Source organism: Populus trichocarpa, chromosome 1 (genome assembly GCF_000002775.5).
Source record: "Populus trichocarpa isolate Nisqually-1 chromosome 1, P.trichocarpa_v4.1, whole genome shotgun sequence".
In the NCBI taxonomy this organism is placed as follows: domain Eukaryota; kingdom Viridiplantae; phylum Streptophyta; class Magnoliopsida; order Malpighiales; family Salicaceae; genus Populus; species Populus trichocarpa.
Window position 1 is genome coordinate 29,874,209 of NC_037285.2, and position 13,280 is coordinate 29,887,488.

The window sequence follows — 13,280 nt, forward strand, 5'->3', positions numbered from 1 at the left end:
TATTTATCTATTTTAAATGTTTTTTTGACGATGCTGAATTTGGATTGTAAATGTGTGAGAATGAGAAAACGGGAATTAAAGAAATGTACAGTTCAGTTCTTTACGTTGGAAAATCTCTAGCCTAATCTCACATGCTGGTTTTTTTTTCCCTTTTCAGCAGAGTTTGATGGAAAATCCAAGCTATTTCTAATAAGACAAGTGGTCAAGAAGAGTTAAAGGTCTAAATTGCAATCGAGTCCAGAATCCAGGGACTAACTAAAAAATAAATCACTCAAAAGAGGAATATGAAAAATAGTCGAGAGAGAGAGCACGGGGGACAGTTGAGCATTATGCAAATGGAGACAAGGCAGCATTCAAATGCCGCCCTAACAACCATAATTATAAATATCTGACACAGGGCTCATTCAATCCAAGGCCTGGATTATAGGTGGAATAGTGGATGAATTCAAGCTTAGATTTATTTTTTTCCAAGTCTGTAACAATTGTTTCATCGACCCAACTCGAAATAAACGGCAAACCAGCTGGTTACCGGGTTGATTCGCCGGTCAGTCCAACTCCTATAAGGAGGTTATCGAACAATAGGAAAGCAACAGAAGTAACCCATTAAAAAAATACACGAAGCTTTGAAGCATTCAACTACTAATCTCTATATGACAAGACAGATTACTACTTCTATACTCTCTTTTTTGCCCTCCTCCTCCTCTCATAGAATTCCACGCCCAGATCAGAAACATCTTCGTGTTTGTCAATCTATTCAATGTTTGAGAAACCAAACACAGTTTGAGTATTGTTGACTTTGTTATATACAGAAAGCAGTTCAAGTTTTACACATCAAAATATCTCTTGATTTCTCTATTCGATTGATCATCAATAGAGTGGTCCTGTTTTGTTTTTGTTTTCCATAAAGAATGGGAAAGAAACGTGTAATGGTGCCGGCTGAGGACGTCGACTTGTCCGCTGTCAAGTACCAGCATGAAGCAATCCAAGGTTTTCTTTGCATTTTCCTCGTGAATTTTATTTATTTGTGTATATCATGAATTTATTTGTTTGTTTTTTTTTAAATTACAGCTCCGCATTTGACTGGATTGAAATTTAAGCTGTTTGTAAAGTTACTTGAGACTCCGCTTGTTGGTCCTTTGATTATATCACATTTGAAGAAGGAGAACAAGATAGTTGAGGTCTGCTTCTAATTTTTTTTCAAAGTATTATGTTGATTTTTGCGTCATGAAGGAGACAGTTGATTAAAAGTGCTCTAAATGTTTCCTTGTTTGTTAATGCCAGTTGCTGCAAAAAACTGTGATACCGGAAGCGCCTATGTATAAACCTGAATATCCTCCACAAGGTTTTTTTTCACTATACTGATGCTTAATGATTTGTTAGTCTCTACTTGTGACACTGATGCTGTTAGTATGAATGTGCTTACAGAACCAGAACCTGGCGTTGTCGTTGTGGATGAAGATGGAAAACCAGAAGACCGGGTAGAGTTAGCTATGAACTGCCTTCCTCCTTATAATTCTGCCAGCTGCTGGAATGAGGACTTGGCTTCACCGTTTAGGTATTGGAAGATACGCGATTATGCACATGCTTATCGGTCCCAGTTTGTTACTCCATCTATGGTATGTGGCTAAAGGTTCAGTTTCGATCTTTTTTTTTTCTTTTAACAAATTTCAGAGGATCTCACATTTATCTTGCAGGTTGCTGAGAAGATCATCTCAGTTATAGAAGAATTCAACAAAAAGGATCCCCCAATGCCATTATTGATTTCTTTTGATGCTGAAGAAGTCAGGAAACAAGCTGCAGCTTCTACAAAGAGATTTGAGGAAGGTATTGCTAAATTACATTTGATAATATATACTGGTTTCCAGATACACCGTGGTAGACTTTTGGATTTACAGATAAGCTGTGGTAAAACCTAAACTGCAATTAATCATCTTATGTGCTTTGTGGGTTGCTGACTGTGTAGGAAGTCCAATATCCATCCTGGATGGCATTTTCATATCAATCAAGGATGATATAGATTTGTATCCACATCCATCCAAGGGTACATAATGGCACCACTTTTCCTGATTTCTCGACATATTTTGTAAAGATTCTTAAAAGTCTAGGTAAAACTTGATCTTTGATGACAGGTGGGACAACATGGATGCATGAGGTCCGCCCTGTGGAAGAGGACGCGGTTAGTGTTTCTAGACTGCGTTGCTGTGGCGTGATATTTGTAGGAAAGGCAAATATGCATGAGTTTGGCATGGGTACTACTGGGAACAATCCAAATTATGGGTCAGTTCATTAAACCTCCTAATGGATGTTATTCATTATTGCATGATTAACTAGATTCTTTTAGTTTTTAGTTCTTAATTACAATTTTATGGTGCAGAACAACGAGAAACCCTCATGCATTGGATAGGTACACAGGCGGATCTTCCTCAGGCCCGGCAGCAATTGTAGCCTCTGGTCTATGCTCTGCTGCCTTGGGAACTGATGGTGGAGGTTGTGCAGTTATTTTTGTTGGTCTAGTTTGTGATTGGTTTTAACAATACACTAATTGTGTACGTTTGATTTAATGAAAGAAATGCAGGTTCAATCCGCATTCCCTCTTCTCTCTGTGGTGTAGTGGGTTTGAAAACAACATATGGTCGGACAAACATCAGAGGGTAAGCTTTTTATGATTGTTCCATTGTTGCAAGTTATTACCAGCGCTTTGGTATTCCTGTGTTTCTTAACAGTACTCTTTTAAGACTTGATTAAATAAAAAAGGGCAAAAAATGAATGGCGTGGATGACTTGCTATGAAAAGTTTAGTTTTCAGACACCAGAGATTTCTTTAGCCCTAACTCTTTCTTGGTGATATAATGATGTAGTTCCTTGTGTGATCATGGGACCGTGGCAATTATCGGACCAATTGCATCTTCTGTGGAGGATGTCATGCTTGTGTAAGTATTTCAATCTTGTTAATGGATTTTACTGGCTAGAGAGTTATCTGTAAGCAGTCAGACCATACATATATCTGTATTGTGGTTGAGCAAGCTGCTGTATGTTTTTTCTGCTGAAACTTCACTTAGGTAACACAAACTGAGAAGCTTCTCATTGACCGCATGGCTTCAAAATATTTGCTAAATACATGTATTCTATGTAGAAAGAGATATCATCCATTGCTGAGCATGTTCATTACTAGTCTGCTACCCTTACTCATTAGAAGATATTCCAGCGGATAAAAATGAAAAAGAGGGGGAGAGAAAATACACTGTTTGAATTCTTGGTGTAATTTGTGGTTGCATTCATTACACTCACTAAAGCCAAGACATGGACTTAGTTGATGTTTGAATTTTTGATGAAATGAACAGTTGATTTCAATGTTTTCTTTGTAAAAAAAAAAAATCACCTTACAATCTGTTGATTTATCAGGTATGCAGCAATTTTGGGCTCCAATCCTGCAGATAGGATCAGTTTGAATCCGGTAATTTCATAAATATCATCATCTGTCTAAAAAATTAAAAATCTACTCTAGTCACTCTACCAGCTCCCCCTTGATCTTTTTGAAGTTTGACTCCTTTCACCACAAATAACACATCAATTAGTTTCTGTGGTTTCCTGCTTTCATGAGCTGACAAGCTTTTTATTTCTGAAACTTGTAGAGATCTTGAGTTTATAGTCATCGTAGTCTGTGTCTAAATCTACACATTGGTGTTCATTTTCGTTATAATTCACTCTGCTATTCTTCCTGTTATTAAGATTCATGAGACTTGTTTGCCTATTCTTTCACGCATTGTTGTTCATCTTCACTCCATGCATCTTGTGGGAAACCTTAATGTTCCAAGCATATAGTTCTGACACAGATGTTACGTCCTTTGCACTGCATTCACATATTTTAGACTTTTAACTGAAGCTAATGATTCCTTATAACTTCTAACTACTTGTTAGGATGCAGTTTTCTTGCTATCTACTTTCTTTATAATGCTGTGCATGTCCTTTGTAGTCACCCCCTTGTTTGCCAAATTTGTCATCATGTGACGGTGCAGATGCTTTAGGATCATTGCGACTGGGAAAATATACTGCGGTGATTCCATTTCTCTTTTAATTTTAAGTGGATTGATTCAATGTTTAAACAATCAAAAGAGTAGTTTTGAGTAAAATTATTATTATCCTGCAGTGGTTTAATGATGTACAGTCAACTGATGTCTCTGATACGTGTGAGGATATGCTTAACCTTTTATCCAAAACACATGGGTGTGAAGTAAGTCCACATAATGCACTCCGTTTTAAATCCATTCTTACCATATAATCTGATTGGAATAATTGTTTTTATATATACATAAACGATCTCCTCATATACTGAGAATGAAATTTTCTTGGAATATGGTTCAAGATGGTAGAGATTGTCATACCTGAGATGCAAGAGATGCGCACTGCTCATCTTCTTTCAATTGGATCTGAGTTTATGCAGTCACTGATTCCTGATATTGAGGATGGGTAAGTCTCTTGCCTCTCCTGAAGAGTACAATAATAGATCGACAACAGAACCAAAAATCATTTGAGAATCCATCAAATGCATAATTAGAACCACTAAAGAAGATCATTGTCATTGCTGAATTTACACAGGTAAGAAATTTTGGATTAATAGTGATATCCTGTTCTTTCTTATTCTTTTGCAGGAAAGGTGTGAGGTTGAACTACGATTCCCGTACTAGTGTTGCACTTTTTCGATCATTCAGTGCATCAGACTACATTGCTGCCCAGTGTCTTAGGTGCGGATAACAAGAACAATCTCTAGATTTTCATTTGAGATACAAAGTCGATACATGTGCTTTTGATATTTTTGAAGTTTCTAATTTTATAGCTCGAGTTTCTGAAGGTCTACATCTATTAGAGGTATAACATGACTAATTATATCTAACTAAAATGCGAATAATCCTTAATGTTCATCATGCTCCATAAAGAGAGAGTAGCTCTACTTCATAGCATGTCTTTAAGCCATCAAGATAGGAAACCTAGCCCATTTCAATTGTGAATTTGCTTTGGTATAGGGTGCTCCTATAATGCCCTTCGCCTTTTCACACATGGTAGCATTCTGACACAGAATTCCTCTTGCTTCTCTTCTCTCCCCATTTCTTGCAGTCCCACTTCACATTCAAGTCTAGATGTACATAGTTGTGGAACTCTTATTCTTAATTGGTGTTCTCCACCTTCTAAAGTAAACCAAGCAACCAGTTATTGGTAGGATGTACTTGAAGCTGTATCAGACACATTTCTATATCAGCTGCATGGTCTTGTAATCTAGTTTCTTGTACTGTCAAGGAGTTGTCAATTTTGACAAAAACTTTTAAATAGTAGATAGTAACATTTTCTAAAAACTCGTCTAACTCTAGAGCAATGTTACATATCAAAATTCCTGAACAAATAGATATTGATTCTCATTGTTGTCTTTCCTCATTCCCATTCCTACGTTCTTCATATTTAGGGTCTAGTATTGCAATTACTTGATGAGATAGTTTTATCTTTTATCTGAATAAATGACACGTGATATCTGGGTTTAGTAGTTCCGGCAAATCATGTAGCTTCCTATGTTCATTGGAAAAAATATATAATGGTTATGTTAGGTGTTGTTATTTTCTAAATTATATGTTTGAGCGTTTTAGTTGGATGCATTTCTTACTTTTTAATCTGATTCCATCAGGCGAAGACTAATGTACCATCATATGGAGATTTTCAAAAAGGTTGATGTCATAGTGACACCAACAACTGGGTATGCAAGTTTTACTATTATCAAGAGTGTATTGTTCTTTCACAGTAAAGTCATTATTTGCAAACTCAATCAATGAACCTAACTGGGTGGATTTTACTTCTATCCATTAAACATTTGAGTTTCAATTTTCTTTCTTTGTTTTATTATTATTATTATTATTTTGTATAATATTACTGGTGCCATAAGAGATCTCTGTGATTTACATAAGCATTGACTTGCATATTGATTTCTTGATTCACTCTAATACTTTACATGATGGGAAAAGAATGTCATTTTCGTTCAAAATTGAGTCGTTACCTCAAGTTGTATGCACTTTTTGGAAGAAGATGCTCCTGCTACACTAGTTGTTGATTATGCACCACTTATACGGAACCTCTGCATGTTGTGTTTAAGTTGAAATGAGGTCTTCTTTTTCTTTGGGATTAACAGCATGACAGCACCCAAAATACCTTCTGGTGCTCTTAGCTATGGAGAGACAAATTTGCAGGTTACAGGTTTGTCCATTGATGCTTATCTTCTGTAACAAAAACTAGAGCACCCCGCAACAGGAGGGCATTCAACTAGTTTTCTTGTACAATCGTATTCTATATTAATGAATGAACTCTTGCATTCAGGTTACCTTATGCGCTTTGTTGTTGCTGCAAATCTTCTTGGTTTCCCTGCCATTTCTATACCTGTGAGTTGTTCTTTTCCCTGGAAAAATATCGTGAATCATTTTTATTTTTATTTCCATCCTACATATTCATTCCATATCCCATTTACTCCATTATTTCTCGTAATTCATGGTATCTCTTTGCATCACTAAAATCCAAGTGCAATTGGTAAATATCTGAAACAAGGACGATGGCCTGTCATAAGTCATGCAGCCGGGAGCAAACCAAAACATCAATATCTACAAAAAAAAAAATTAATGTAGTTCATCCTCGGTAAGCGCTGCATAACGACACATCCAATATGGTCAATTTTCAGGTTGGTTATGATAAACAAGGGCTTCCGATTGGGTTGCAGCTAATTGGCAGGCCATGGGGTGAAGCAACACTGTTGCGTTTAGCTTCTGCAGTAGAGGTATAATTTGTTGAGGCCTGAGAAGAAATAGCCATTTACTTCGTGATTGATGTTTAGTCGTTTAATATAATGTTTTTATGTTTCCAGGAACTATATGCTAAACCTAAGAAGCGGCCCGCATCATTTTATGATGTTTTGAAGACGAAATAAAACATTGCATCTACCTTCTATTCCTAGTCTTCCTTCTCATGATTGAAAAAGACAGTTTGTTACCATACTTCAATAACAACTGATCCTTTTTCATATAAATTCGTCAACAAATTGTCATTGTCTACAACTCAAGAGCAATTCAAGTCTATTATTGTCGCGGGGTGGTTCCAAACCCAGATATGGGTTTTCTTTTTAACATGAGTCCTATGAGTGTAAATTAAGTAATGTTTATATCCTCAAGCAACAAAGAAGTTGGAAGATCAAAGGACAGAATTTACATGCTTGACCTGCTTGATAACTTTGGTGATGTGGCTAATTAATCCATGAATGTGAAAAATCCTCAATGAGACCAGTGCCATGGCACAAACAAGATTGTAACTTTAAATAATATCAGTAGTTTTGAGTTGGATAGAAGAACGAAAGTGTTTGGAATTGTGGTAGCGGTTGTATTTTTTAAAATGTTTTTTATTTTAAAACACGTTAAAATATATATTTTTTTATTTTTTAAAAATTATTTTTAACATCAATATATAAAAATAATTTAAAATTAAAAAAAATTTAATTTTTTCAAAAGCATTTCCGTTCCGAAACACAATGCAAAACACATATTGAGACAGTGACCCAAATTGAGTGTTGATTTAACTGCAAAAGCTTTTGGTAAACGCTTTGACAGGTTTCGATTTCACTGTACCCCGCCAGGCCGGAATGCACCTTAGTCTTGTCTATTTCCTACATGTTTCAAATAACATGACTCCCGACTGGGAATGCATCCCAGTTACAGGTAACAGGGGTGAACAAATCAATAGCCACAGTTTTCCAAGAAAGCCAAACATCTAATTTAGAATGCTCAAATCAATTTCAATCTGTTCATCACCTAAATTGAATTGGGTGCTTCCTCCTCCCCAACATCACTAGGGAAATCCAGCCCGGAAGGAATCTTTCCAGGATAGTTAGTCGTTGAAACATCTGATCCAATCATACTGGAGAAAGAACACAAACTCGTATAAGAAGCTGTAAAGATAGCACGATTCATTATACTTTATTAAAGATTACCAACTCACCTTCTGTCAACAATGACCATAGATCGAAGCTCACAATTAGCAAAGCTGCAAGAAAAAGAAGTCATTTCTTATTTTAGGAAAGGATTGCACATTAAAAGAAATTTAATTTGACATCAAGTGCAGTCCAATTAAATACTGCAAGAAAGTTCTTGCCCTAAACTGCAGCGTGTATCATATCAGAACATAAGACGCATAAGAAAAGCATGGGAATAAGGCAGTAGGGCACCGATAGGGAAGGTGAAGATTTTCAGTTCAAATTTCATTGGCCAAAATATACATTCCTTTTCAGCTCAAATTCAAGCAGAAAGGAAAAAAAAGTAACCAATAACTTCTAGTGGAGAAGATTGCTGGAAAAAAATGGAAGAATAAATTGTTGTTATTAACCCATGAAAAACATCAGAAAACTCCAGGAGTTCAGGAGAGCCATTGCTCGGTGCAATGGTAGAAGCAAGGCATGCAACCACGTGGTGGCAGCTTCAAATTTTGGGCAGCCACAAAATGCAAAATTGCTAAAAGTTAACTCCAACTTCTCCAATGGCTTGTGCACCTAGCAGGCTAAGAATTTTGTGGTTAAAGAATGCCATTTATATGCAAAAGCTAAAATAGCAGGCAGCTTACCGTGTGTCCATTTCTTTCTTCACCAATGGATGACAGTCAGTTCCAAATGCACGCAATGTATGAACCAAAAACCCGCTATGGGTAACAATGGCTATCTCCTTCTCTTTCCTTGTCCACAGCCTGACAAGTGAATGGTTGGGGCCCAAGGCACATGTTAGATAAATCTACAACAAATTCCACACATAGGAAAACACAAGATTTTTTATTAAAGTTTTTTGCGGAGATTTTATTGCAAGATCAAAGCAACAATATCTGAAATTAGAAGTTCAAAATTGCAGATGACAGCAAATTGAATAACAAATAATATCAAGCAAAACCCATAAAGTCTGATGAAAAGCAACCCTCATTCTAGTCACTTAGATGGTGAAGCGTAGATAAAACATAAGAGCCTATACAGAAACAATGCCATATCAATGGAGAGCAAGTACTCACCAGTTTAAAAACTTCAGTCCCCTTGCAGCCAGTTCTTCAGTTGTCTCTCTCACATCGGCCTTCCACAGTACATCCTCATCAGTTTCTATCTGAACAGAACATCAAAAGGTTATTTAGTTTAAAATTCATGAAAATAACGAGGATTTAACCTCAACTAAATAGCCACCAAAGCTAACATGCACAGTAAATGAATTTATAACTGTTACTTTATCACTTTATCTTATATATCCAAGTACTTGCCAGTGAAAAGTCAACTGCAGGAAAAAGAAATTGATACTCGCTGACATTGTGTCTCTTGTCACAAGGATGTACACCCTGCAACCCATAGGACACATAAGAGAACTGTGTAAGGCTTTATTATTCTTTAGTTTCCATCTGCGTGTGAGAAAATATGAAATCATTAAAAACTAAGTTTATAGGAGCTTAAAGAGTTCTTTTAATGCATAGAAGTGGATGAACTTTAGAATCAGGGTCAATGCCCAATTTTTCTCAAATAAAGCATCAATTATTCTCTGCAGAACTAGAAACGTGGACCTCGTTCAGTTAGAAGTATCTGTTATTTCAAGAAAAAAAAATAGTACACTAGACATACAAAATGTTCTCGACAATCTTCTACGGCAATGAATGGTGGCGAATTACGACTTGAAATTGCTTCTCGACCACTGTTTCCAACATTTGCCACCATTAGTGGAAGTGCATTCATCCCATCCGTGTAGCCCTCCCCACCAAAAACTCCAACAGCTGTTTGCAATGTCCTGCACGCCACAGTGATCAAAATTTTACTAAAAGAACATCTCGGAAAAGAAGAATAAGGGAATGAGGAAGTGTTTAATGATCAAAAGCAAAGAATAGAAAAATACAGATAGTAAATTGAGAATATATTCTCCCTTCTGAAGCCTATTGCTTCTAGTTGCATGCATACATGAGAATTTATGGCCCTCGTTAATAGTTAGAAGCTTGATTAATCTAGAACTTGACATAAGATCAATTTTGACCAGAAAAGAGTTGCATTTATCAACAAAAGAAATCCCATCTATCCATACTGAAATGAGTGAAAATATATCCATAAAGTCCCCACCTGAGCAATGGGGATGTAACAACTAATTCAACCCTCTTGGAGAGCCCAGATGCATGGACATGCTTCCGCAAATAATTAACCTATAACAAAAGCAAAAACTTCTTTTATGAGATATCTTCCTTCATAGAACAAAATTCAGTTCAGGACTAGTATGAATCGAATGAGTTTCCTCTCATATGAAATGTGATTGATTGGTGTGCTACCTGCTGCCAGCCTAGTTGAGTGAGGGGAGCATCTAAATATTCAGGATTCAAGTATGCTTTGTAGTTCTTTTCTCCCTCGACATTATGCAATCCTTGTGCATGCCTCACCTGGATGCAAGGTTTTGTAAGACCAAAAAAAATGCCTTGATGTCAGCGCAAAAGCCAAAAAAGAAGGCAATCTTTTACATCCTTCATTCATTCAGACCAAATACACAGCAGATTCATATCCAAAGTTGACACAGTAACATAATTTATGAAACAAGAATCTCGATACCAACCACATGAATTGTTTTGCAGCGGTGCAATGGATACAAACTTGGATCTGGACCACTATCCATAATCTGCAACTTAACCAAGTAAAAACAGTCCAAGCGCTCACCGGTTCAGCTTCGGGAGGACAAAAAAATGATACGAACTAGTTAAAAGAGCGCAATCAACTAAATCAGTAATCGGTTTCATAAATGAACTACAATAGGCACAAAACATAGGAGCAAGGAAAGTTGAAGTTTCTCTAAGCATATTCAAAATTGAAACAGGAATCAAGTGTAAATTCATCAACATTACCTCATAAAGAACGAAAAAAATATCGTGCAATCAATCTAAATAAAGAAATTAAAGAACGGCCGCATTTCTCTACAGACAGAAAGAAAGAAAAAGAACAGAGAGAGAACATCACACGATTACCAAAGCGACGAATAAATAAAATAGAAGTGGAGGAGATGGGGATTTAATGACTGAAAAAGGAAAGAAACAGACAGAGACAGGCAAGTCATACATGTAAAATATATATGCAATAAGGTTTTAGGGATAGTGTTGTGTTCTTAGTTCCTACCAGAGAGGGGAGGAGCGTTTGACAGTCGCAGTGACGGTCACTCCAGGATTATAGCGTTCCTGTTTAACCGCCGTTTTATTATTTTTTTAAATTTGTTTTGTTTAAAATTAATTTTTTTAAAATATTTTCATGTGGTTTTGATATTACAAAATCAAAAATATTTTTTAAAAAATATTTTTTAAATTAAAAACATTTTAAAATCACTCCTTAGTCCTCAGCGGTCCCTAAAAATGTCAGGGAAACACTACTTTCTTTTTAATTTTTCCTATTAATAGCTCGACTGTCTGCCTGATAGAATATCTCTGTGCTCATCCCCGTGTCGAGACTCACTTGAATACAGAGTAGATTTCTTTTTTTTAAGTAGGGTTTTCTGTGTTTCAGAAATATTTTAAAAAAAATTAAAAAAATTTTATTTTATTTTAAATTAATATGTTTTTGATATTTTTAGATTATTTTAATATATTAATATTAAAAATAATTTTTTTAAAATATTATTTTAATATATTTTAAAATAAAAAACATTTTTAAAAACAATTATAACTAGCTAGCTGCAGTAGGCGGATTGTGTAGTGGTGTCGTCTTCCTCTTCTTCTTACTTCTATCTGTTTTGACTGGGATGCCCCCTTTCTGACCTTTCATGTCGTGCAAGCTGTCACTGAATGACGTGGCAGAAAAATCATGGGAGGGAGTTTTTTTCTTTTCTAGTCATCTTTTATGTATTTGCCAGAGACAGGGATGGCAAGTGGTTATTGAATAACACAATTATTAATAAAAAAATTATTTATATTGAATTCGGGTTAAATTATCTTTCTTATATTATATTATCAAACACATATTATTTAATTTCAATATCATTATTGAAGATTTTATTTTTAAAACAAATCACAATAAAGTTTTTTAAAAATATATTATCTTAATTTAACAATTAGCGAAACAATCTCAATTTAATGAATTAACAAAACGGTATAAGTTAAGGGTAATACAGGGAATTGACTCTAATGCATGTTTTTTAAAATATTTTTTATTTTGATGTTTTAAAATTATAAAAAATATAAATTTAATAATTTTCAAATAAAAAATAATTTAAAAAGTATTGAACCAGTAAACGAAGTATCCCTAGAAAAGTGAACAATGAAGTTTTTTATTATAATATTATATTTTAATTATTCGACATGTGATGGGAATAATATTGCGCATGTGATGGGAATAATATTCACACCTATTTTCATGATTACTTGCAAGTTGCGTATCCATCCTACTGGCTGGTAGATCTTATTTGAGTGTTTCTTTCAACTTCTCGCCTTTTTATATGCGCGGCCCAGCAATGTTTTTCAGATTATGTTTTTTAAATGTTTTTAATTATTTTGATATATTAATATTAAAAATAAATTTAAATAAAAATATTATTGTAATATATTTTTAAACAAAAAAACACACCATCATAAATATATATCAACTTTGCCCATAAACTCGATTAGACAAAACCAACACACCAAATAAAATTAAAGATAGTGTTTGGGGTTTTTAAAGTATTTTTTGTTTGAAAATATATTAAATAATATTTTTATTTTTTAAAATTTATTTTTAATATTAATACATTAAAATAATTCAAAATTATAAAATACAATTTAAGATTTTTCAAAAAATATTTTAAAACGCAAAATCAAACACGTTTTATTTTTCCTAATAACTCCAATAAATATGTTCGAAATGCAAGGATCCTGTCATAAATACAATCCCCATACAAGGTTCATGATCGTTTAAACTCTGAACTTATATTTCTCCATTCTATCCTCGGACTCCTGGGTTTATTCTGACAAGTGAAAATATAAAGCTTCTGTTCAGATTCATAAGTGATAGGTCATGGTTTTTATAAACCGATCCAATTTAAAATGTCATGGTACGTAGTTACAATCAAAATGAAGCTATGTTTTTTTAGGACCCAACCCAAGTTTAGATCATGGCATATCCATGTCTAATTCTAAATTAGATAAAAGTACATCCGCGTCCAATCTCATATTAGACACGGACACATCCCCGTCCAGCCTCACGTGATCTTGAAGATTTGCCCAAAAAAAATATATGTAATCTTGAAGTGGAGG

General features: G+C 34.8%; 2 protein-coding genes across 12 annotated transcripts; one reads left to right on the forward strand and one right to left on the reverse strand.

Moving 5' to 3' along the window:
• The first annotated feature begins 401 nt into the window (after positions 1–401).
• LOC7478689 (fatty acid amide hydrolase) lies at positions 402–7,219 on the forward strand. Of its 3 annotated transcripts, none has more exons than XR_002979915.2 (20): positions 402–987; positions 1,069–1,178; positions 1,282–1,342; positions 1,426–1,616; positions 1,695–1,824; positions 1,964–2,041; positions 2,130–2,277; positions 2,375–2,487; positions 2,576–2,651; positions 2,858–2,929; positions 3,402–3,453; positions 3,973–4,053; positions 4,147–4,230; positions 4,363–4,466; positions 4,649–4,741; positions 5,671–5,739; positions 6,169–6,233; positions 6,354–6,415; positions 6,656–6,804; positions 6,892–7,219. XR_002979915.2 is itself a non-coding variant. In XM_002300273.4 (20 exons), the coding sequence occupies exons 1-20, from the start codon at positions 909–911 to the stop codon at positions 6,952–6,954; spliced, it is 1,827 nt and encodes a 608-aa protein (XP_002300309.4). In that variant the 5' UTR covers positions 407–908; the 3' UTR covers positions 6,955–7,150. The 3 variants fall into 3 exon arrangements, 2 of the variants coding, with proteins under 2 accessions (XP_024449542.2, XP_002300309.4); XM_002300273.4 differs by having other exon boundaries at positions 407–987; positions 6,709–6,804; positions 6,892–7,150; XM_024593774.2 differs by lacking the exon at positions 2,858–2,929 and having other exon boundaries at positions 404–987; positions 6,709–6,804.
• Positions 7,220–7,571: 352 nt separating this feature from the next.
• LOC7470785 (phosphoglycerate mutase-like protein 1) lies at positions 7,572–11,294 on the reverse strand. Of its 9 annotated transcripts, none has more exons than XM_006369639.3 (10): positions 11,179–11,294; positions 10,625–10,733; positions 10,347–10,454; positions 10,144–10,223; positions 9,658–9,820; positions 9,306–9,380; positions 9,066–9,154; positions 8,634–8,753; positions 8,016–8,060; positions 7,572–7,934 (listed from the first exon to the last, which is right to left on the reverse strand). In XM_006369639.3, exons 2-10 carry the CDS (start codon positions 10,682–10,684, stop codon positions 7,829–7,831), a joined length of 846 nt encoding a protein of 281 aa, XP_006369701.3. In that variant the 5' UTR covers positions 10,685–10,733; positions 11,179–11,294; the 3' UTR covers positions 7,572–7,828. The 9 variants fall into 9 exon arrangements, with proteins under 9 accessions (XP_006369701.3, XP_024459411.2, XP_024459408.2 ...); XM_024603643.2 differs by having other exon boundaries at positions 10,625–10,687; positions 11,179–11,253; XM_024603640.2 differs by having other exon boundaries at positions 10,625–10,693; positions 11,179–11,243.
• Between the last annotated feature and the right edge of the window lie 1,986 nt (positions 11,295–13,280).